The sequence below is a fragment of the Suricata suricatta genome, chromosome 15 (assembly GCF_006229205.1).
Source record: "Suricata suricatta isolate VVHF042 chromosome 15, meerkat_22Aug2017_6uvM2_HiC, whole genome shotgun sequence".
In the NCBI taxonomy this organism is placed as follows: domain Eukaryota; kingdom Metazoa; phylum Chordata; class Mammalia; order Carnivora; family Herpestidae; genus Suricata; species Suricata suricatta.
Window position 1 is genome coordinate 21,635,552 of NC_043714.1, and position 22,717 is coordinate 21,658,268.

At 41.8% G+C, this 22,717-nt stretch overlaps 1 protein-coding gene across 1 annotated transcript in view; it reads left to right on the forward strand.

The window, feature by feature from the left end:
- The first annotated feature begins 33 nt into the window (after positions 1 to 33).
- Positions 34 to 22,717, forward strand: part of RDH10 (retinol dehydrogenase 10) — a 28,091-nt gene continuing 5,407 nt past the window's right edge. The window contains exons 1-2 of the mRNA XM_029923525.1: positions 34 to 572; positions 2,141 to 2,376. Coding sequence (XP_029779385.1) covers positions 284 to 572; positions 2,141 to 2,376 — 525 coding nt within the window. The 5' untranslated portion in view covers positions 34 to 283. The remainder of the gene's footprint in view (positions 573 to 2,140; positions 2,377 to 22,717) is intronic.

Here is a 22,717-nt window from a genome sequence, read left to right on the forward strand (position 1 = left end):
GGCGGGCGCTGCGGGACGGGCGGGCGGCCGCCGGCAGGAGGCGCCGAGCCGGGCGGCTTGCCGCGGCGGGCACGACCCGGGGCCACCGCGCCGAGCCCGGGCGGGAGTGGCCCCGCGCAAGCAGGGAGCGGCGCCGCGCACTCCAGCCCGGAGGGCACCTCGAGAGAGGGCGCGGGGCGCAGCCTTCTGGTCTCGGCCGCTCCGGCAAACGCCCGGGGGGCTGCCCTGCGCGGGGTGAGCGCGGACGCGGTCGCTGGACTCGTGCGGGCTTCAGGGCGTCGCGATGAACATCGTGGTGGAGTTCTTCGTGGTCACTTTTAAAGTGCTCTGGGCGTTCGTGCTGGCCGCGGCGCGCTGGCTCGTGCGGCCCAAGGAGAAGAGCGTGGCCGGCCAGGTGTGCCTCATCACGGGCGCCGGCAGCGGCCTGGGCCGCCTCTTCGCGCTGGAGTTCGCCCGGCGCCGGGCGCTGCTGGTGCTCTGGGACATCAACACTCAGAGCAACGAGGAGACGGCGGGCATGGTGCGCCACATCTACCGCGACCTGGAGGCAGCCGACGCCGCGGCGCTGCAAGGTAACTCAGCCTCGCCCCACCCCCGAGCCGCCCCCGGGAGGGCCCCAACCCCATTGCCCTGGTCAGCGCGGCTCTCGAGAACCACCCCCCTCGTCTTCCGCGAGTGGAATTGGCCCCCTGGGAAAGGAATACGGTCACCTCTGTTGTTAAAAGGGAGAAGGTGTGCCGAACCCTTGTCTTTACGGAGGTCCCGTCTCTTTGGGGACGAATGTCGGGTTTCTAAACCCTCAGAGGATAAGAAAGGCAGAACTTGTTAGCACAGGGTTGAACCCCTAAGAAATGCTTCACCCGCCTTTGCGCTGGGAGACTAAAGTGGGAAGTTCTCAGAATCGACTGATGCCTGTGTGTAGGTTACTGTGTCTGCGCCGCTCGGGCTGCGGCGGCATTGATGATTTCACTCTAACTTTAGCTGCGAGAAAATAATTACATTGTTGCACCAGAGACAGGTAAGTGCTTCAGTTACATACTCAGCCTGACTGAGAGATGTTCTGCCTCTTTAAAAGCGCTTGGAGGATTTAAGCCCCATTGTAAATTTATTCCATGTTTTTGATAACCTCAGGAAATCTGCCTCGCTGTGTATTTATTAACCTGAGTCTGAGTTTTGTTTTTTTTTTAAGCCAAGGCGGAGACCATAACCAACCAAAAATATTGGTACAGGAAATTTGATAATGGCTCTTGCTGTTTGACAAAATTTTTCATTTCCGTAAAAAAACATTGAACTACACCGAGAAGATTAACTTGGACCCCACCCTTTCCCCCATATCGACCATTTTCCACCAAAAGTATTGGCACCTGCCTTTTAGGTCAGAAAACCAAAGGGCAGAACGGTTACATCTTCGACGGTGGTATGAAGGGGTAGCAAATACAGATAACTTGTGTTCCTTGCTGAAACCTAAAAGATAAAGGTATTCCAAAACCAGGAAAGGGATTTTGGTTTTTAAAATTGAGATCTTCTGTGATGAAACTGCATATTTACCTGTGAACTTGATTTATGCCAGGTGATTCTGGGGAGAGCTCAGCTGTTAACAGTTAAAACCTGTGACCTCCGTTCTTTCATGAGAAACTTAAGGTTCATTTCTTGGCTTTGGATGACTTCAGATTGTTAGCTACAGTTGTGATTTGTGAGCCGTAAGGAGGGCTCCCATTTTGAAGGTGCTCTTCCTAAAAGAATGAGAGCCAGTTCTGGCCCCTGGTCCTCAAAAAAGAGAAGCGTGTAGTATTTGTGTTTGGGAGGAGGGGGGTGTTATTCTCTGGGCTGAGATCAGTTCTTTCCAGGTGTCTTTAGCTCCAGGAAGCCGATCCCATGAGGTCTGACTTGTATTGGGCTTGTCACAATTACATGATTTTCCCCTAAGCGAAGTTATCCAGTAAATTGCCGTAATTCCCAAAGACTCTTGGCGGAGGAAGGCAGCTGTAAGTTCAGTCATTGGCAAGCCTTATGGTATTAGAAATTTGAAGCTCACTGTAGTATTTTTGTTTTGTGTGATCTTTGTCCTACTGATTGCCGTGTGACTCACCCCCACCCCTTCTCTGTTCCATCCCCCCCTCATCTGGACTTCCGAGGACAGCTGGAAACGGTGAGGAAGAAATTCTGCCCCACTGCAACTTGCAGGTTTTTACCTACACCTGTGATGTGGGAAAGAGGGAGAATGTCTACCTGACGGCAGAAAGGGTCCGCAAGGAGGTTGGCGAGGTCTCAGTCCTGGTCAATAATGCCGGCGTGGTCTCTGGGCATCACCTTCTGGAGTGTCCCGATGAGCTCATTGAGAGGACCATGATGGTCAATTGCCACGCACACTTCTGGGTAAATATAAACATCCTTGTTTTTATTGCTAGGCCCTCGTCAATGAGAAGGTTGGGAAGGAGCCAGACTTCAGTACCAGCCTGGAAGACACCTATACTGTTTCACCACAAGGCTTCCTTCTAATTTGCTATTTCCCCATGGTGAATTACACTGTATGCCAGTTACTATCAAATAATTATTTTCTCCCCCCTCCCATGCAGCCTTTCTTGAGAAAGTAAAGGGCTGAACATTTTGAACGAGTTTGGAAGATTGCCATAAAAATAACTAGAGGGAGCATAAAACCCTGGGTTTGTTTGTTTTACTTTCTGTTGAGTTTGTAAAACATTGGTTGTTCTTATGAATTCCTGAAGTCAGAGTTTAGGCTTCCAAATTACTGTTCAGCCACATTTTAGAAAGTGCCAGAGATTCTGAGATCAGCATTTGTGGTCCATTGGGAGTGGTCAGGCCACCCTGGCAGTCATTTCACATCCACTGACCAGCCCCAGGGGCTGTGGCAGTGTCCTGATGGCGTACCTCTCAGAACTTTCTCAGCTTACAAGATGCCTCTCTCAGGAGAACAGAAGTCACCCTGATAGGACCACAGAGTCGCTATATATGGGGCAGAAGGATTGTGAGACTTGGGGAAGGAGAGCCTAAAACCAGATCAGCTTCTAACCCTCAGCACTACTCCACCGTCAAAAGATGAGAGGGAAGCAGGGCCTTCTGTTGCTCCAGGGACAAAACTAATCCCAATTTTCCAGCTAAACTTCAATCATGCTAGTGGGAAGCTCTCCCCTCTCGCTGGACACTGCTGACCCACTTTATTCCCTTCCTTTTCCGAAGTAATTCCCCTTTACTTTTGTAGACAGGTAAGAGCCAATAAAGAAAGGGTAAGGAGGTGGGATTTTTAGTGCGATTTTTAAAATTTTTGTTTTTTGTTTGTATTTTCCATAGGCAGATTAGCCTTCTAATGGAACACAACAAAGAACTGTTTCTTTTAAGTAGGTCACATTAAACCTCATTAATTTTTTAGCAACTGCTTAAAAACTTAATCTGGCTTTAGAAGTGCTTATTCAAATGTTGTTCCTTGAATATCAAACCGTTTCTCTAATCCTGAAAGAAGCTTCTTTTAATGTGTTATTTTCAAACATGAGCTCTACCGAACCCATTTTCAAATGTCTAGAAATGAACACATAAATGACTTGAGCTGACTTGAATGACCTCATATCAATGCTTTAAATGAGTAAGAAAATTGTCAAGGGGGAATTTAAGCATGCTTGTTTGTGGGGACGTGTGCATAGGTGTGTGTGTGTGTGTGTGTGTGTGTGTGTGTGTATACAGTGGGGATGGGGAACTGAATAAAAGTCCCTGCTGCTGTGGGGTCCACAAGAGTAAGTGGCAAGGGGGTGCATCAGGTGAGTAAAGGGCAGTACAAACGAATAAACTTGACAATACAGTTTATCAAGAATCATATGTACTTAAAATTCTGAGTAAAGGAAGCAACCACCATTTGAAATAAAAGACATGTGAATTGCAGGTGAACTTGTAGTTTTCATATTGGAATGATAAGGATGGATCTGCCTTAGAAATTCCAGTTGATTTCAGTCAGTTTTTTATCCTTAAACAGATATACAGCCATTGGTGGGCTGGTTGTGAGCCAACATCAGGACTGTTTTTTCCCAAAAGCCTTTGAGATGATCCTCAGTTTCTGAACTATAAACTTTGACCTACACAATGTTCTAAATTTTAGCCATCCTGCCATTCTCTGCATAATTATTTTGCTGAATTGTAAAACTGTAAATGCAATCACACTTTTAAAGATATGCCATACATTCTGCAGTTAAATACTTTGAAGAGGAAAGCAGCCTCTTCTCACTAGACATCCTATAAAATAAGAGCTAATATAGAGTATGTTAAGCACAGAAAATTCATAGCTTTAGCTTTGAAAATACACATCACTTGATATACTGTACCTGTACTATTAGACTGCTTTCTAACCTAAGGAGAAAAATTGAACCAAATCTCTGACAGAAAAATTTTTGTGGAATTGAATCTATATACTAAGGAAGAACATACCACCTTCCCAGAGTCCTTACTTTGCTTTGAGATGTTGCTTAACTACACAATTTAGGGAGTTCTTGGAAGCCTTGACTGTAATGACGTCACTTCATATTAAAATATGGGAGGCTCCTGAATTCTCCAGCTGTTTTTCCCCTAAGCATCTAAACTTAAGAATTTATTTTCAATATTGAGTCAGAAAATTCATTTTAGAGTTGGAATTTCTGACTTGTTGCCAAGACTTACAAGCCTTTTAAGAAGTTGAGACCTAGCAACTAAAATTTAAAGGAAGACTTGACTAATTTTTATAAGGATGGGGGTGGAGTGGGGTGGGCGCGAATATGCAGTGATGTAAGAGCTACCTGAATTCAGCTTCCCTTCCGGCAGTCCTCTTTAGCAAAAATGTGCGTGACCATGGTCTACAGATGTATTGGCATGTGCCGTTTTCCTTCCAGAGAAAATAACCAGTATCTTTTTACTGTATTTGGCTGGGGAAAAGAAGTTGCCCCATTCATTTTTAAAAGCAGATCAGCTGAGCAAACAGTTGTTCAGTCATTTGAACAGATTGTCTTGAGCCAGACTTTTAAGTAGCCGTCGATGTCTGTTTTCATAAAACACTATAAATGATATGTTGATCGTGACCCAGAGTTAAAGTCACATGTAGTGAAACGGAAAACTGTGTGGACTTGCACTGAAAAGCTGTGGGTGCTCCTACTTCCAAACCCTTCTACTACCACCCCTGCCTGGAGACCCTCTTCCTCTGCTCTTCTACCTTTTAAGTCTTAGCTCAAGTTCTTAATGTAATCTTCCCTCCCCACTCCAGCCCTTTTCTGGCATTTTTGCATATTGGAGCTGCAAGGATCCTTAGAGATCATCTTGTCCAATGCCTTGTTTTCTGATGAAGGTGCCTTTAAATGATTTGTCTAAAGCGTTTTCTCTTCTTGCCATTATTATTCTCTTGCAACATCTTTTCATTCCCCACCTTTGTTGTACAGTATATGCTCTTTGGTGTAATTTTTTACGCATTGTACCCTGAAATTCCAAAATGATGGCAAGCTGTCTGAAGGCAGTTTGTTATGTACTTCTATTCACTTTCCCCTGCCTGCAACAGAACTCTACTCGATAAATGTTTGATAGTATAGACTAGACTTCTGCTCAAATATTCAGAAGGTAGCCTACTCAGAGGATGCTCACAGGGGCCTGTCTTCTGAAATTTCAAAAAGTAAGCACTGTGATGGACTAATTCAAGCTGCCTAAGATTGATGAGATTTCAAAATGGGGCTGGCTCACATTCATAATTGTTTGTATCTCCTTTTGTTTTCCCGTACAAGTTTTCCATTCTCCTGGCCCTGCCTGTGTGCTCATATTTACTGTAGTATATTAGCTCTGCTCGTTGATGCGAGGCTATCGACTATGAGAAGGCTGGTGTTGACAAACCAATTTGAATCAAGCTCCAGTTGAGTGTGTGGCAACCATTCATCTTTCCCAATGGCTGGGCCTCACGGAGAGGATTTTTCCTGCATTCCTTCCTTGATTCTTAACCTCATACTCTATACTTCCAAGCAATTGGAAGTTTTTACAGTACTGGTCATTGTTCTGCACAGCCCTCCACTCTGCTGTGATACTTCATCGTCCAGATTTCTATCACCAGCAGCTCTCTTGGGAACCTTCTCTTGGTCACCGGTCAAGAAGTGATAGATTTGGGGTGGGTTCTAGTCAGTATAATCTGTTGTGTGACAGCCTTGGTTCGGACAAGCCCAAGGAGAATGTGTGTAATACGACACACTTTAATTGAGGCATAATCACTGAGATCATTCACTTAGGTTCCCTCCGTATCTCTGTGTGATACAAAAGCTTGAAAATTCCTCTCTAGTCTCCTATGAAATATGACAGATTGGCCTCCACACAGGAATTGCAAACCTGTGTTTCCCCCCAAAACAATGTTGTCTCACTTGTTATTTTTTAAGAGGAGTCGAATCTTAGCTTGCCATTTTACAAGATGTAGTTTATCTGTAGATCCTTTTTGACCAGAGCTGCATTTGGCCTTTATATGTGAGCAGCAGATTGATCCCTGATTAACCAAAAGGGGGTAGCAAAAGCATTTAACTCCATGCCTTTTATGTCCTGAAGAAATTTTGCATGGTAAAGGACTAAATCTGTCAAATAGCTAGTCGGTAATTTACTTCTATTGATACGGTAGTCAGACAAGATAATTGGTAGTTAATTAATAGACCACTTAACTTAAAAGGTTTCACAGTTTTAAAATACTAATTACTGAATTAGGCATTTATCTATATCCAAATGTCTAAAGTCTATTTAGTTAAAATCCATCCAGGAAAAGTAAAAGCCCACCACCTGGATCTGAGTAATGTAGCACTTAAAGGCATTAGTGCTATGGTAGTACCTAATATCTCATGAATGGTCCCTAATCAGTAATGTTTAAGTTCCTATGTGATTTACTGGTTTTTAATCTCAAATGCCATATTGTTCTCTGGTTAGAGAGTTTTGTTCAAGGCCTCTTAGATTTTGAATTAAAAAAGAATTCTTTCTAAAAGTGTTCATATGAAACTATTTGGCCAGTACTTTCTCTTTCAAACCATTATTAAGAACTGTTTTTTTAATGTTTTTTTAAGTTTATTTTTGAGAGACAGATAGCATGAGCAGGGGAGGGTCAGAGAGAGAGGGAGGTACAGAATCTGAAGCAGGCTCCACGCTCCGAGCTAGCTGTCAGCACAGAGCCTGACGTGTAGCGTGTACCCACAAACCGTGAGATCATGACCTGAACCGAAGTCGGAAGCTCAACTGACTGAGCCACCCAGGCACCCAAAGAACTGTTATACCAAATATTTTATACAGTATTGTTTTCCTGTCTTAGGATAGCTACTGAAAGGTTGGAATTCATAGCCAGTTTTTAAGTCTGTACTGGAACTGGTTTCTGTTGTTAAAAAATATATATGCATAAATATCATGTTTGAGATTTAGAAATAAAGATTTCTTAGGTCTTGAACTGAATTGTAAATTAACATGGGGTAAGCATATTCTATCTTATTAATTCTTGTGATCCCAGTTCAGAACATCTCTTAGATAGCAACCATTGAGATACTTGGACTACTTCTAACAGGGTCATTGCATACCCTTGTTTCCTAGCACTGAATAAGATCACATGCCCAATGAATATCAAGTGTCTGTGTTTGGTATGTTACATGCTAGGCCCAAATCTATTGCTACTGGAAATCAACATCTATGACACGGTAAAACGTCACTTTACGTAACTGGTCTGAGCAGGGAACCATCATATCATCTTTCCAACATTTTTGATATATGTTCTAATCTGTGTCTGGTTACCTCAGTTCGTTCAGAAAATATTGCTGAGTAACCAATATCATATGAAGAAGTAACAGTGCTCTCGTAATTGCCAAATCCAGTGTGCAGCTTGATCATTCTACAGAATGTGGTTCTGTTAACCAGCTCTGAAACTCCAGTCTTCAGTTTCCATGGAAAGCCCACTTTCTCATGCTTCGCTTGTCTTCCCAGTCCTTCTGGCCTCCCTGCTTCTGAGATGTAATGATTAGGACTGCATGCTCAGACCTCTTCTCACTATGTGCCTCTAGCTGGGTAATCAATTTCTTTCAGTGGCTTCACCTGATTTCTGAGACCGTTCCCAAATTCACACACCTGTCTTGGCTGTCCCACTCCTTCCTAAGATCAACAAATCATAGCTGAACTAACATCTTTTTGCCCCTTCTTGAACTTGTGGCCAGTGCCAGGCTTGGAAACCTTTGCAGTATCTTTAATTCTTCATCCTGCTCTCCTTCACAAGTCCTGACTGTTCTGTTGCTACCGTGTACTTTGATCCCCTTCTTCCCAGTCCTGCCTCATCCCATGTGCTTCCATCACCTCTTGCCTGGACTTTAGAAAGAGTCTCTGAACGTCTTTCCCTGTTCCCAGCCTCTGCACTTCAACCTAGGGTTATCTTAGCAGACTCAGATTTATTATGTGCCTGCTTAAAGATTATGCTGATGAGAACCTACTCCAAACCCTTGGGTGACCATATTGTTCACAGCATGAAGTCCAGGCTCATTAGCATGACAGCTTAGGTCTTCTAAAACTGATTTCCACCTGCCTTCTAAACTCATCACCTATCATGTCTCCTGGTCAACTGGAAACTCCTGTGGGGCTGGACACCTCACTGTGCCATGAGGGAGCCCTGAGCACTCAGCTGTCTGCCATTTGAGTCCTATCTTCCTGGGAGACAAAAGTTGAATAGTTTAGACAACATGTATTGCTACCCCTGAGAGAGAAAAAATCTTCATGATATTTCCATGGGAATAGTCTCTTTATATATTAAGGGGGCAGTCCTTGTAGAATAGTTTAAAATTCCATCCAGGGAATGGCCCACTCTTGTTTGATTATGTCCTGTTATCTCGATTCCTAGAAGCAGAGCTGATGATTGTTCTTTTCTCCCTCGTTATTTCTGTATCTAGGTCTCTATCCGTTATCTGCCCAAGTAGAAATTAATCTACAGGACATGTCAAAGTGGAAGCATTCTTTAACCTGTGCTAATATTAACACTGAATAGCTTGTTCAGAAAGCTTGAATGAAGTGCGCCTGGGTGTCAGCCGTAGCCATTCATTGCAGGATTGGGTCACTGGGGCCTAGGGAAGAGCTACAAACCCTATGGCCAAATACTTAACTGCTCATATTCTCCTCGTTTATTCTCTCCCTTTAAATTTGTTTTTACCCTAACCATTTTTCAGACTTTTAAGATCTTTGGCAAATTCTAGTGAACTGACGTTAGTTAACTTGAATACAATTCCTTTCAAGAAGTTTAATAACCTCCCTTGGGACTTAGAATAATTTCTTAAAGTAGGAAACCCCTTTTTTTATTTAAGTGTTTTCCTTGAGTTAAGGAATATTAACAACAGACTCCTCTAAGATTTCTGGTCTTTTTCTTTCAGAAACTAAAATTAAGCTTCATTCACTTATGATAAGTAGCCAGTTTACCTCTGTTTTATTCAGATGCCTGCCTATGTGGATAGACGTATAGATGACCTGTTTGTTTGCTTGTTTGGAATGCTTGATGAATAATAAGGCTCGTGAGTATGGTGTATTTATAGCCAGAGGCATGGAAAAAGTCCATTTGAGCCACTGTGTTAAGTCCTAAATACCCAGCATGTGTTTGGAACCCTAAATTGTATGTACTATGGTGAATTTCCACTAGGGGGTGTCCTGGCAGGGTGGATTTGTATCTTATTTCCTTGTGCACTCACAAGCAATAGTTTTCCCAAGATAAAGGGCCTTTCGTAGGTAATCTTTGGAGTATGACAAACTCTGATAGTCCTTAAGAAATCAGGAACTACTCCTCATATCAGCTGAATGAGTTAAATCCAATTTTTGGAGCCTGGAACTCTAGGGATGAGATTAAAATGTGTTAATCTCTTGGTTTAATTACTGGTTTGTTTGCGTTTTTAATCTCAGAAGTTACTATAGGATTAGTATACAAAGAACTAACCCTTTATAGTTTCTATTAATCTAACCTAAAGATTCTTTTTAGGCTGAGACCTCTTGTAAGCGTTATGGGAAAATAGCTCAGAGGGCGGTATCTTGTAATTCTTTCTTTGAAAATATGTAGTGGACAGGTAGAGCACACAGCCCGTCCTTGTAGTAGGCCAGCCTTAGAGAACTTCCCCATGTTGTGCCCTAACACTTAAGATACCACCGTGTAGAGTAAGGTCAGCGGAGCAGGGCCGAGGATTTAATCACAGTCACCCTGACACATCAGGCCAGCCAGTCCCAGTCGCCCTGGGTTTGCAGGCTCTGGCCATCCCAGCACCGGAGGGTGTGCCTTTCAACACAGGGAACGCTTGCCTCTTTCACTTGATGTTCCCCAGCATGGCCCATTCTTGGGTTCCTTTTTCATTTTACTTTATTTGTCAATTCTCTTAGAAATCAAGTTCACACCTGTCAGGGACCATTTTCCTAAATGCTCTGAGACTAAAATTAAATGAACCACGGGGAGAAAACTGAATATCCTCTCATAACGATCATAAAACTTTCAACACTGCAGCAAATGCTGCTAGAATATTTAACAAGTCAGGGCAATTACTGCCGCAACCTTGAGTGCTGTCAAATTAGCCCAACTGACAAGCCACTTACAATGAATTCACATTTGGAAACAAAACATTACTTGGTCTGTGAAACTTTTCAAAGATGACAGAAAGTTATGTGTGAAAGATGGCAATGGTGTTAACATTGTGAAAGTTGTTTTTTGTGGTGGTTTTGGTGTTATTGTTTTGTTTTTTTGTTTTGCTTGGTTCTGTTCAGTTTGGGGAAACCATGCCGTTTCTTTCATTTTCTGCTTGCATAAAAATGTGACTTTTTCTTGCCTTTCTTTCAAGTAGCTTAGTACTGGAATTTTTAAATATTAACAAGGTTCAGCTTCTTAGTGTTATTCTAAACAATGGGGCTCAAAATAACACTTCCCAAATCAGTGTAACTGGGAAAATATTTGTGGTATAACTTATGTAAGCACATGGGTATTTTGAGGACAACCGAAACTTAAAATTCAAAGCCTGAATTTTCCCACCTGCAAATTGCACTTAACATACTGCCCCCTACTGATTTCTCCAGGATTTTAAAAATGGGGATAGTTCTATAATCTCTTGGGAAAGAGAAACATCAGGTATGATAAATTATCTTCAAAAGTTCTGCACTAACTTTTAATATTTTTATGTTTGCTGGACTCTTCTCTGTCAAGCATTGTAATTTATATTTTCAGCAGTTGTTTTGTGCTCCTAGTAAAAGAAGACCAGAGGAGAGGATGGAAGAAGAGGTGGTACTGGGAAATGTGTTGTTTCCCAGCATCATCTAGGATTCTGGATGGAGGGGGCTGGGCAGCTGAAGCAGCTGCTTAATAGTATGTTTCTGAGGTTTCTTCTGGTGGCCAGCTCCTGGCATTTTGCCGGAAGTGTGGTCTGGTGCTGTGTGGAGGGCAGGGAGGCCTGGGAGCTGTACATAGTAAGAACCAGGAATTGCAGGAACTTGAAAAAACAACATCACCAAAAATAGATGGCACTTGTAACCAAAAAAGCCTGTAAATATACGCTTAATGAGTCTTGAGTGCACTTACCATACTTTTATATAGCACTTAAATTTTACAGACCCTTTCATAAACACTCTCCTCTCATATGAGCCTCAAAGCAACCCTGAATTAAAGACAGCCATTATCCTCATTTTTATGGATGAGGAAACAAACCGAGAGAGGTTATAGGAATTGCCTAAGGTCACCCCTGGGGAAAGAAGAAGCTAGGACCCAGACCCTCATCCTAAGACTTTAGTTTAGAACTTCTACAAATACTAACCTAAGCCACAGGTTCAAAGCTTCTTGTCGGATTTTCTTCTATGAGTCATTTATGCTTTTGCCCTGTGGTATAATGAAAGAATCCACCTTCAAATGCTTTTGTTGTCTGTGTGTGTGTGTGTGTGTGTGTGTGTGTGTGTATGTGTGTGTGTTTTTACTAGCATAGTTCGTTTAGCAATGACTAATGAACCCTAGCTTAATATCCCCAGAAAGTTTGCTCTATAAATTAGACAAGAATGTAAAATTCTAGACTAAAGAGCCAACACCCCATCAGAATTTTATGACTGAAGCCCAGTTCATGTGTTTTTCTCTGCCTTTTCTGTAATTTTCCATAGTTTGCATCTGAGAGGGTTGCCTCATTGAGAAGACTGTAGGATATCCTTGGTCACTCAGCATCCTTGCTTTTCCTGGTTCACATGTCAACACTGACAAGCTAGACACAAAAAGTAGCAAATAAACAAGGCACCTCCACGAGGACTGGCTACACAAAGTTCTAGAAATACTTGGTACCATGAAGTGTCGTTAACAGGATGGTTTTAGTTTTTTTTGTTTTTTGTTAGTGTTGTCTTAAAGCTTATCTCCTGGAAAATGTAAAACTTTTATTCTGTTACATAATAATCTTATGGGATTGGAATTCCAGATAACTTTATAAGCTTTGCCTTTGGAAATGCTAATCATGGATTTTCAAAATTATGCGGTTTTTCCCAGCTGCTGTTGTCCAAACTTCTGGCCCAAGCATCTGTTTGTAAAGGGCTAATTTTTTCCTAGGTAAGGTTTTTTTTCTTTTGTTTTCATTTTTACGAAACTTTTATTTTATTTATTTTGTTTTTAATGTTTTATTCTCAAGTGAGATAACATACAGTGTAGTCCTGGCTTCAGGAGTAGAATCAGTGATTCATCATTTATGTACAACACCTAGTGTTCATCCGGATTAGTGCCCTCCTCAAAGCCCATCACCTGTTTTCCCCACCCCCATCAATCTTCAGTTCTCTGTATTTAAGAGTCTTTTATGGTTTGCCGTCCTCTCTGTTTTTATCCTATTTTTCCCTCCCTTCCCCTATGATCATCTGTTAAGTTTCTCAAATTCCACATATGAGTGAAATGATATGGTACCTGTCTTTCTCTGACTTATTTCACTTAGCGTAATACCCTCCAGTTCCATCCACATTGTTGCAAATGGCAGGATTTCACTCTTTCATCACCAAGTGGTATTCCATTGTATATATAAACCATATCTTCTTAATCCATTGATCAGTTGATGGACCTTTAAGCTCTTTCCATAATTTGGCTCTTGTCAATAGAGCTGCTATAAACATTGGAGTGCATGTGTCCCATTGAATCAGCCTTCCTGTATCCTTTGGATAAATTCCTAGTAGTGCTATTGCTGGGTCATAGGGTAATTCTATTTTTAATTTTTTAAGGAAACTCCACACTGTTTTCCAGAGTAGTTCCCACCAACAGTGCAAGAGGGTCCCCCTTTCTCCACATCATTGTCAACATCTGTTGTTTCCTGAGTTGTTAATTTTAGCCCCTCTGACTGGTGTGAGGTGGTATCTCATATGGTGATGAGCCGTGTTGAGCATCTTTTCACGTGTCTGTTTGCCGTATGGATTACGTCTTTGGAAAGTGTCTATTCATGTCTACTGCCCATTTCCTCACTGGGTATTTGTTTTTTGGGTGTTTAGTTTTGGTCAGTTCTTTAGATTTTTGACACTAACTGAATGGACTCTTTTTAACCAAGAATTAAGAGAAGTTAAAATACCATATTGCAGTGCTTCTCAGACCACCTTTGGTGTAAAGGACCAACTTTTAAAACTTTTCAATCCATTGTTGGCTATTTGTTTTATAAAATGCAAAAGAACTAAAACCCCAACCACCCCCAAAACAACCCCAAACAAAATTGAAGAATGGAACTGTGAATGCAAGATAAAAATAAAAGCTCAATTTTTAAATTATATTTAATAGATAACGTTGCTTCAAAAATATAAACAAACCAAGGAAATAGAAAAAAGTATAAAAGTTGTATGCATTGTTTATTGCAAATGTGTATATAAACCACTTAAAATATTAAATAATAATCTCTTGCAGACTGGTAGCAAACCCTGGTCTGCAGACCACACTTTAACACCTATGTAGGGTTTTTTCATGAGCTTACCAAAGCATGAAAGCTTCAGAAAGGTAAATGTGAAAAGTAGAAAAGGTAAAGGCTGAGGTGGAATGAGCAATTCCTTGTCTTGAAAGCTGAGCCTTCAGAGCCTCTGTGGATGCAGAGAGAAGACTTTGAAGCCTTCTAGGTCTCTGTTAGGGAACCTGTTCTAACGGCTAAGTGGGTGTCCTCGTCCCTTTGCACTGTGTGGGCTATGGACAACAGAAATTTCTGTCTCACAGTTCTGGAAGCTGGAAGTCTAAGAAGATGAGGGTGCCAGCAAGTCTGGCATCTGGTGAGGGCCCACTTCTTGGTTCATAGACTGCTGTCTGCTGAAACCGCACATGGCCAAAGGGTAAGGAGTTTCTCTGGGGTCTCTGTTAGAAGGGCACTGGGCCCTTCCTGAGTGCCTCATAAGGCCCCATCTTCTAACACCATCACATTGAGTGTCAGATTTTAACATGAATTTGAGGACATAAACATTCAAAACGAGAGCAGTGGGGCTTTCTAGTGCTAAAAATGGATCCAAGGCAAATATACAGAGAATCAGTTTGTAAATTCTCATAGTTGTCTGTAGAAGGCTCTGGGAGCCCTTGACCTTGGTTTGAACCAGGCTTTGTCTTATAAATATTGTTGGAAAGGTGTGGAGAGTGGTGAGGCTTCCCTACCCTTAGTATCCTAGTTCAGAGCACATGGGTAGGATAGAGGGCAGCAAACTTAATCTTCAAGTTCTGCTGAGATTGTAGGAGAAATGGATCTGAAGCCACTTGAGGTTTAGAGTAGACAGATGCCCCAGCTCTTGCTAGAACCTTGTGTTTAGCCTATGGTCCAGAGCAGTGGCAGCAGCGGCATCATCCAACAGACTGCACATTAGAAAAGCGGGCTCTTAGACCCCCTCTCAGACCTACTGGGCCAGAATCTGTATTGGACTTGGATCCCGAGTGATTCTTTGGCACGTCAAAGTTTGAAGAGGAACTGGTCATGAATACGCATTTTCCTTCTCACTTTCTCAATATTCTCCTTCCCCTTGCCTTTTTGTTTTTCTTTCCCAAGCTAATCAGCCCTTTAGGAATCTCGCAGACAAGAAAAATGCCAGACCGCACACTCTGTGTTCCAATCTTAGTCTAGGTTTATTATTATTATTTTATTCCGGTCCAGTATCTAAAGGAAGAGTGCAGGTGCTCTCTTGCTCACTATTCCCCTTGGTCATCGGGCCCAGGATGGAGTTTCCTAAGTTTCTCCTAAGCCTCATGAAACAAAATGAGGACCATGCACTGAAGGAGCTACATTCTTCCTGCCCAGGATCAGTTACAACCTTGCCTGTTGCGTATGCCCCCCTCCTCCACTCCTGGCCCCTGGCGTATCATTGGCATCCAATATCGGATAATGGAGGACATGATTTCTCAGGCACTTGCTGTACATAAGAGGAGGTCTTTCTTTTTAGTTTTCACAATTTAGGAACATGTTAGGTGGTTTAGCCAGATTTGTGATTGTTAAGTGATTAGCGTTGCGTCCTGTTCCGTTTTAGTACTGTTCTTCTGTGAGGAAGCTAGAATATACCAGACCAGTTGCTGGGTCAGCAATCATTGTCCTCGAAGACATCTCTTAATTTAGTAGTGGAGCGGTAGTTTGAAGATACTGATCTATAAGCTACAACTGAGGAGCTTTTGAGCCCAAATTTAAGTTGTGATTTTTTTTTTTAGTCCAAAATGGCTTCTGACCCTAGAAAAATGTCATTACACGATGAGAACTAAAGCTTAGAGACAACCATCAGTGTGGAACCTGATTTGCTAACGTGCATGTTCTTTAACACATTTGCAGAGTTTTCTCTTTGACAGTGCCTAACGCAATATAGAGACCGCCTAGACCCTCATCTATAAATATATATATAAATTCTGTGTTGTTACAATGATGCACACTTAAGAATAAAATAAGTTTTCAGGAGCAACCTCTTGATTATAACTTTTACTTACGTAAAGATTCTAAGTTTTTTGAAGACTCTACAGTAAGCAAACTAGGAAGCATGGGAGGATGTAAGCTATGTGCAGAGACGAAATACAGAGGATACTGGAAAGTGATCATGGGGACATTACTGGGCCATGCTTTTGGAGTAGGGGCAGAGGGACAAAGGAGTCTGGCCTTTCAGATGGCCTGAGCAGTGGCTGAACTTGTGTGTGCACTCTGTGTGTGTCCTGGAAGTGGTTACTAGTCCCTAGAGCAGAAGCAGGGCCCCTGCTCTTTGAAAGATCTATCGATATTCCAAATTCTGAGATGTGATTTGAGTTTGGGGCAAAGCAAAGAGATTAATGACAACTTGTTGTTTAGCAGACTATTTGGCTGCAATTTTGTGGGTTATTTTCGTTCCGTAAAGCGTTATTAAATAGGGAAAGGGGCCTGAGCTTGAAGGAGATCATGGAACACTCCTTTGATCATCTGGGACTCAGCCAGGGGGAGGGTCGGGGCAGACAGCACTTCAGGAACCGGGCTCAGCATTCAGTTTCTTTCAGTGCACTGAGCTTCCCCGAATTCAACCAAGACATGGAAAACCGATGTTTTGCAGATAATGTGTACTTTTGTTAATATGTCAGAGGCTTAAATCAAGTTCCATTATTTTAAAAGGCACAGTCATGACATCATATAAACGTTTAATGAAGAGATTTTTACTGCTCACCAGATGCTGGCATCTACACTAATGGAACTGATACCAGATTGAGTCATTTACAAGAGTCTTATGCAAGTTACACCTCAGTGTTACAACTTGTATTTCAATGTGTGTAACACTTGAAGAAAGAATTATTGGATCTAAGTCGTTGTAACATTGTTGAACAAAGAAACCTTGGGGAACCTTATCTTTGTGTCTCACAAATGAGTTAAGATCCAAAGAGGTCAAGTAACAAGGATGGTTAGTTGACTGGCAAGTTGGGACCATGTGGACTCCAAAGACCAGTGTATTTTCCAGACAGATTGAGTTTTAAGTCCCCTCCTTTCCAGCATTTCTGCATAGCAAACCCTAAAGTGCGAGAGAATGTTGATGTTTGAGTCGCTGCCTTGGGGTAGATTCACCCCATGGTTTAACAGTGGGAAGGCGAGTTAATGAAGCATTTATTTTTGCTGAATAACTCATGGTGTCATCATCTAGGTGTTCATTTGAAAAGCCCAGCTCTTTTATGAGCTTCTTGGTTGCAGGGCAACTGTAGGAATGTACTAGTGCATGTGTGTTAAGCATTAACTGCTGATGCTTTCAAACATTAAACTAATCCCCATAGCCTCAAAGTAATAATAAAAAGGACAGTACACGTAACATTGGTATGAATTCAACAGTTATGACATATTCTTTAGCCTCTACTCTATAGCCCAAAGCAGAACATTTTGTGTCAATCAGATAAGAGATTTTGATGAACATTTTGTTAAGTCAGAGGGTCATTCCAGGCTTCAGTATCATGGGGCTTTGTTGCACAATTTGGAGACTTTCCTGTCTCTACAAACACACCAATTAAGAAAGAAAAAAAAAGCTGTCATTCAATTACAGTGATTTCAGAATTTGTGCTGTCAAATGCAACTAAAAGATTTAAAGTCAATCAATATATTGCTAGCAAGTATAGATTTAGTTTTTACTTCCTAATTAAAGATAATTTTGTGGGGCCCCTGGCTGGCTCAGTCAGAAGAGAGTGCAACTCTTGATCTCAGAGTCATGAGTTTGAGCCTCATGTTGGATGTAGAGATTACTTATATAAATTAAAAAATTTTTAAGATAATTTTGTAATGAAAACTTTCAATTATCACGTTCTGTGGTCAAAGTGAAATTTCTAAAGTTTGGTGGTCAGTATATTTACCAAGCAGATAGCTTTAAATCTACAGAATTGAGGGTATTTATTTAGCCGTATGTTCCTTTCCTAGGTTAGCATGGGGGGGGGGGGAAATCACCATTTTTCAGTCTTTAAACATGCTGATGATTCATCCTATTAGCCTTTTTAACCCCACTCACTATATTTTCACAGTGCCTTCAATAGTTTGTCCTACTGAACCATAGTTTTCCAGGGGCAGTGACTGAGTTTTCAGAGAAGAGTGCCACCAGATGTCATTTTTAGCCTTGTAAATAAGCCGTATGTTCCTTTGTGATTCTGGTAAAGATAAGTTCCTCTGGTAGCAACAGAGGCAGAAGGAGCAAAACAGCAAATAGAGTTGTTGCAGCAGGTGGCAGGGCTGTGAGCGCGTCCGGTTCGGTGTGCTTGTGCAGTGGGGTCTCGACTGTACTTTTCTTGTCAAATTGTGTGTATACTGCTGTTCGTTTTGGAGATTCTGAAAAGCCTTACACATCCTTGAGAAAACTATTGTATATGTGCTGATGGTGTTCATCCTTTTCTTATAATATGAATTATGATCCTCTAGAAATGAGTCTTCTGTTTGAGTGTTCAAATGAGAGATAAACACCTTAGGATTCTTTTTCAAAGATGCTTTTTCTGGAATTTACCATAAGACAGTTATACAAACACACAAAAACATGGTATGAGGCCTTTTTCCTACTGTGAGAAATTAACTTTGCTTTTTCCTTCGTGTCCATTAACCTGGAATGACTTGCAAATATGGAAAACACATTCTGGGTGTCTTACCCATGCCTTTAAAATTATCATCAGTCTCGAAATTTCAAACGCCAGACTTTGCCAGATACCAGGCTTCTTCACATTCCCTTTCGTTGGACTTCAGGTTAATTTGTTCTGACAGTGCAGCCACAGGCTCTGCCTTGCTGTGGGCCATTAAGAGCACCAGGAATGATCTGGAGGGTTAGAACTGTTGGAAGTTAATGTGGCGTAAACCTAACTTTCAAAGATTTCTCGAGATATGACATGTCATGTCTATGTCCAGTCACACTTCTGTTCAAGGAATTCTTGTTTATATTATAAATATGACCTTTACAGTTTTCTCTCAAAGTGCCCAGTGCTTTGAAGAAAAACCCCGAGGAGCTGTAGCAATATTAAAGTATGTTTCATAAGAATGTCAGTGTCCATTTGAATGTCCTCCTCCCCCCCCCCCTTTTTTCTTTTTAGTCACATAGCAACCCCATCAGCTGGTGGCAGATTATGGTATTGGAGTCATGTGATAAAATTACTCATGAGTATTCAAAGGTCCCTCTCCACACTTTTTAACCAGAGGCAGAGGGAGCCAGAGATTGAGTTATCTCTTGCTGCAGATAAAATACCCCCTAGGTCCATTCCAACTTTAAATTCTCCCACTGACCATGCCAATGAGTGCATATTGGTTACTGACTCTGAGCCCCCCTAAATCAAGAGTCAGCCATTTTTCCTGATGAAGAACTACGTGTCCTCTGTATCGTAGACATTTGAACAAAAGGACATTGCGATGGAGTGCCGCTCTCCGACGTAGGTTAAGCACCTAGCCGACCTTGCCGGCCCCCACTGGCACCAGCTAATAACTCTGTACTCTCTGTAGTGCTTCCCGTACTGGGTGGTAACTTCTGATCTCGGTAATCCGTCCTTGGAGTGGTAATCACACAGCAGCCCGGGTGTTCAGTGAGTTATCTGAGTTGCCCCTCTCAGATTCACTGATGGTGGCAGACGCGTGAATTTAAACTTAAGCCACTTGGGTGTGCTTTTAGATTTGCCCTTCATGTTCTTTTAATGACTCTTTGAGACAAAGTTAAAGATCACGAACCTTAGCTTGAACTGACTGGTGTCATGGCAACTAGCACTTCACCTTTTGCCGGGCCCCATCTCATACATGCTACAATATTTGTGCACATTAATAATTCATCGCAAAGTGCCAGATTTCTTTGTGCTGTCAAACTGTGTCAAGGACAGAATATGCTGTGCTATCTCAGATGTCATCTACCAGACTGTTGAGGGCAAGAGTAATTAGAAAAGAAAACTAGTTCAGGTTACTTGGGAAAATTCCTGAAAATATGATGCTTTCTAGCCACCCATTTATAGCATTTTTCTTGTAAAGTAAGGGATAGAATTAGTGTTGATCAAAGTTTATTTGGTACTGTGCCCCAGACACAAGGCAGGACTTGGGTTGTGGAAATAAAGCACGAGCAGTAATTGCTTGCCTCCATTCAGGCAGCAAAGGAAATGATTAACAGCCTTAGTGCTCAGTCACGTGGATCAGGCTCCAGGGCAAACCCTGAAACCTCGGGTTTGAAAAGAAGCCTCAGCGGTCCTGATGTGAATGCTCTTCTTTCAGGCTTGCCTTTGCCTGGCACACAGTAGGAGCTGAGTGTTTGGCCCCAGTTTTGGAAAACAGCGAGTCTGGGTTCCAAGGCTGACCCTGGCCTTGGATAGCTTTTTTTCACCTCCCAGTTTCCTCAACCATGTTTGTTCTCAACATTGATAGCAGTTGGCATTGTATTAGGCCTATAATTGTGAGCTTCCTAAATAAATAATATAGGCATTTTGTCTGAGGATATAGAAAATGACACATTGGATTTCACTTATATAGAAGATCATGTTTGTCCCCGATTCGGCAAAGAAATCACATTTTTTAAACTAGACAGTGACCTGCCACTGCCTTTTTTTTGTTTTTTTAACTCTCCCTCTCTAAAGGGAACTTTAAAACAAACTTGTGTCACACTTTACTAGTTACTCGAAGTGAAGCATATTTCTCTGAAAAATGTCCACAATTGGAAAAGATTTTAGTCACATGGCCATATTTGGGTTCTTTTGTTCCTCTTTCTCTTTTCTTTCCTTCCTTCCTTTAAATACAAAACCAATAGCTTAAATGTCCTTGTAGACTACTTGGTGGGAGGGTGGGTGGTGAGGAAAGCAGGACCAAGACCCATGTGGTAGAACATGCAGCCCTAATTCCCCGTGGATAAACTACAACTGTTCTGTTGGATGTGCTCATTTACCAGTTACCTGCCGGTCAGTGTACATTCCGCTTAGAGACAGGCACAGACCCAGCCCCCGCTGCAGCCGGCCTGCATGTGATAGATGTTCAAGAAATAGCTTGTTGAATGAGGACGTTAATACCCCCAGACTAATTTCAGGAAAAGGGGAAGAGGTCATTAATCAGTTTTAGAACCATGCAGCAAGTTAAAAACTAGCTAGGAACTTGTTAATCTGGTATCACCCACCCTTTATGTGGTGCTGGGGATCTGGATTAGTCATTTAACACCTGCAGGCAACAACGAACGTCGCACACGAGCACGGGGAAGTCATTAGAGCCAACCCCGCTTGGTGTCCGTGTGTTTCTAGCCGGGATCAGCCAGCCGCAGCTGGAACGAGTGATCCCTGGTGTCGTGAACAAGCAGGGTGAGCGATTTGGATCCATCAGGTAATCGAGCAGCAAGTTCTTGCCAGTGTTCTGTACTGTGTGTCATTTCTTGGGATTCAATATTGAGACTTGCTACTGAAGAACTTAAAAATACTTTTGATCTTTGAACTAAATCTATCCCTGTCTTCCAAGACCAGGCAAACTTTCAGTATTTAGAAATGGTCTCTGAATAACATCAAGAATAATTTTAATACTTTTTAGCTAATCTGGGAACAGTTCATCATAACCAGATACTTAAAAAGAGGACTTTCAGACTTGATTACTTAAGGATATGTTTTCTTATTTAGATTGGAATATATATATATATATATATATGTATATACTTCTTTAATGATGTTGCTTTATTGTCATTCTGTGATATAATGGCCATATGTGAAGTATTGAGCCTAAAATTGAATCTATCATGACCTGAAGTACTAGGTCTTGCCTTTTTTGGCTGTCAAGCATACCAAAATAATAATTACTATCGCAGTTGCCCTAGCCACTCCCACTAACTACTACAAAGAAGTAAAATCCAGCTGAAACATGTCTCTTCCATCCAGCAGTATGCCAGCTCTCTGAAGTACATAAGGCTCATTGTTCACATTTCTCTCCTCCACAGGGTATCACAGGGTAGTAATTCTTTCATAATCTTTGAAGCTTCATCTTGCAGCTTCATCTGAGGCAGCCAGACAAATTTATAAAACAATCAAAATCAAAATCCCGTGGAACATGTAATTATATGTTATGGTGAATGGTACTGCCCATATGTCTTAAATATGAACGAAATCAACGTGGTATAGAATTATATAAAGGCTCAACACCTCCAGTAGAGAATTATTTGGAAGCTCTTGTGACATAAGTATGTTGAAAAGCCTAAGAGGCTTTGTAAACATGTGATTAGTATTACACTTTGAATGACATAGGAGGGCATTGGGAGTAGATTGTCAGAGAAGAGAAGAATTCCCGGGTAAAACCTCACAGGTAAGAAGCAGCATGCCCTGGGCAACAGCAGTGAAGAAGCCCAGACAAATGGGGCAGGAGGTGGGGGCGGGGGAGTTGCATGCTCATCAGGAGGCAGACTGGGGACAAGTTGGAACACTTGACAGACATCCATCTGCCAACTGTGTGCATCATGGATTGGAATACAGAAAAGCTTCAAGAACAAAATTTATTGTAGCAAATTAGGTATTTATGCAAAAATTCAGTGATCCTTTGGCCAGGAGATCCTCAGAGAGGAGCATCCAACTCTTCAAGTCCACTGTGTATTGTTTGGGTTTTCTGAACTTCATAAATCATGGAGAGGCTGTGTGGGCAATGGGCTGTGTGGGCAATGGAATATAACTCAACAGTAGACAGATTGCTCTTTGATGCTTTCTTTTAAGAAGCAGGTTATAAAACTGTTGGAATCCTGGTAGAGTAGTTAATAGATTATCTTAAGCAATTTGAAGTAATTTTTTTTTTTTTTTAAATACAGCCTGTTAGGTCTTGAAAGCAAAAGAGCCAGAGAGGGGGAAAAAGAGTTTAGTGAA